Raw genomic sequence first — 842 nt, 5'->3', positions numbered from 1 at the left:
CCGCCCTCCCTCGGGCCTGTCCCCACCCACGGCCCAGGCGCCCAGCTGTCGGACACCAGGTCGGACGCCCCGCCAAGCCCTGATGCCCCCCCCGTCCCCTGGGAGACGCCTTCTCAGCGGTCCTTTCCCTCCTCCTCCTCCTCCTCCTCCCTGCCGGTTGGGGCTTCAGGGAGACAGCCGGGCCCTCCTTCTTATGGCCTAAGCCGGGGTGGGCCAGGGTGGCCTCTGTGTGTGCGTGTGTGCATGCAGGTGTGCACGTGAGTGGTGTTTGCATGTGTGTGTGGGGTGTGTGTGTGCACATGTGTGTATGTTTGTGTGGGGGTGCGGGGGTATGTGTGCATGTGTACCTGAGCATGAGCTTGTATGTGTCTGTGTGTGTGGGGGGGGTGTGTCTCTACACGCACAGGCACCTTCTGGGGTGTCCACCCCTCATGAGGTTCCTGGTGGAGTCTGTGACTCAAGATGGGCAGAGGTGTTTGGCGAATGACGCGTGACCGTGCAGACGAACACTTGCGTGGCGCTCTCGGGAGGGTGTGCGTGCGTGGACAGAGCGCGCATGCCAGGTCTCAGCACTCAGCCCGGCCCCGCTGCCCTCCAGGTGCCGGCAGTGCTCCAACACGCTGCACTCGGGGGCCTACCGGGCTGCGGGAGAGCCAGGCACCTTCGTCTGCACCGGCCATCACCCCACAGCCGCCTCTGCAGGCCCCGGGCAGCCCAGGGCCGGCCCCACTGATGCCAGGCCCTCCAGCGCCCCAAGAAAGGCCTCGGAGGAGAACGGACCCAAGGCCAAGCCGCCCACCTGGGGGCCAAAAGCGGGCGATGCGCCGGCCGCCCGCAGCCCT

At 67.3% G+C, this 842-nt stretch overlaps 1 protein-coding gene across 1 annotated transcript in view; it reads left to right on the top strand.

Moving 5' to 3' along the window:
* MICALL2 (MICAL like 2) overlaps nucleotides 1-842 on the top strand; it is a gene marked incomplete at its 5' end in the record, with an annotated part of 12,634 nt that overhangs the window by 4,237 nt on the left and 7,555 nt on the right. The window contains 3 exon segments of the mRNA XM_021708093.1: nucleotides 218-249; nucleotides 599-828; nucleotides 831-842. The exon segment at nucleotides 831-842 is cut by the window's right edge and continues 478 nt beyond it. Of these exon segments, the coding sequence (XP_021563768.1) occupies nucleotides 218-249; nucleotides 599-828; nucleotides 831-842 (274 nt within the window).

Source organism: Carlito syrichta, unplaced genomic scaffold (assembly GCF_000164805.1).
Source record: "Carlito syrichta isolate Samal-C Ts95f unplaced genomic scaffold, Tarsius_syrichta-2.0.1 Scaffold130615, whole genome shotgun sequence".
NCBI lineage: Eukaryota > Metazoa > Chordata > Mammalia > Primates > Tarsiidae > Carlito > Carlito syrichta.
The sequence above is the reverse complement of the archived record's forward strand: the minus strand, read 5'-3'. Positions and strand labels throughout refer to the sequence as shown.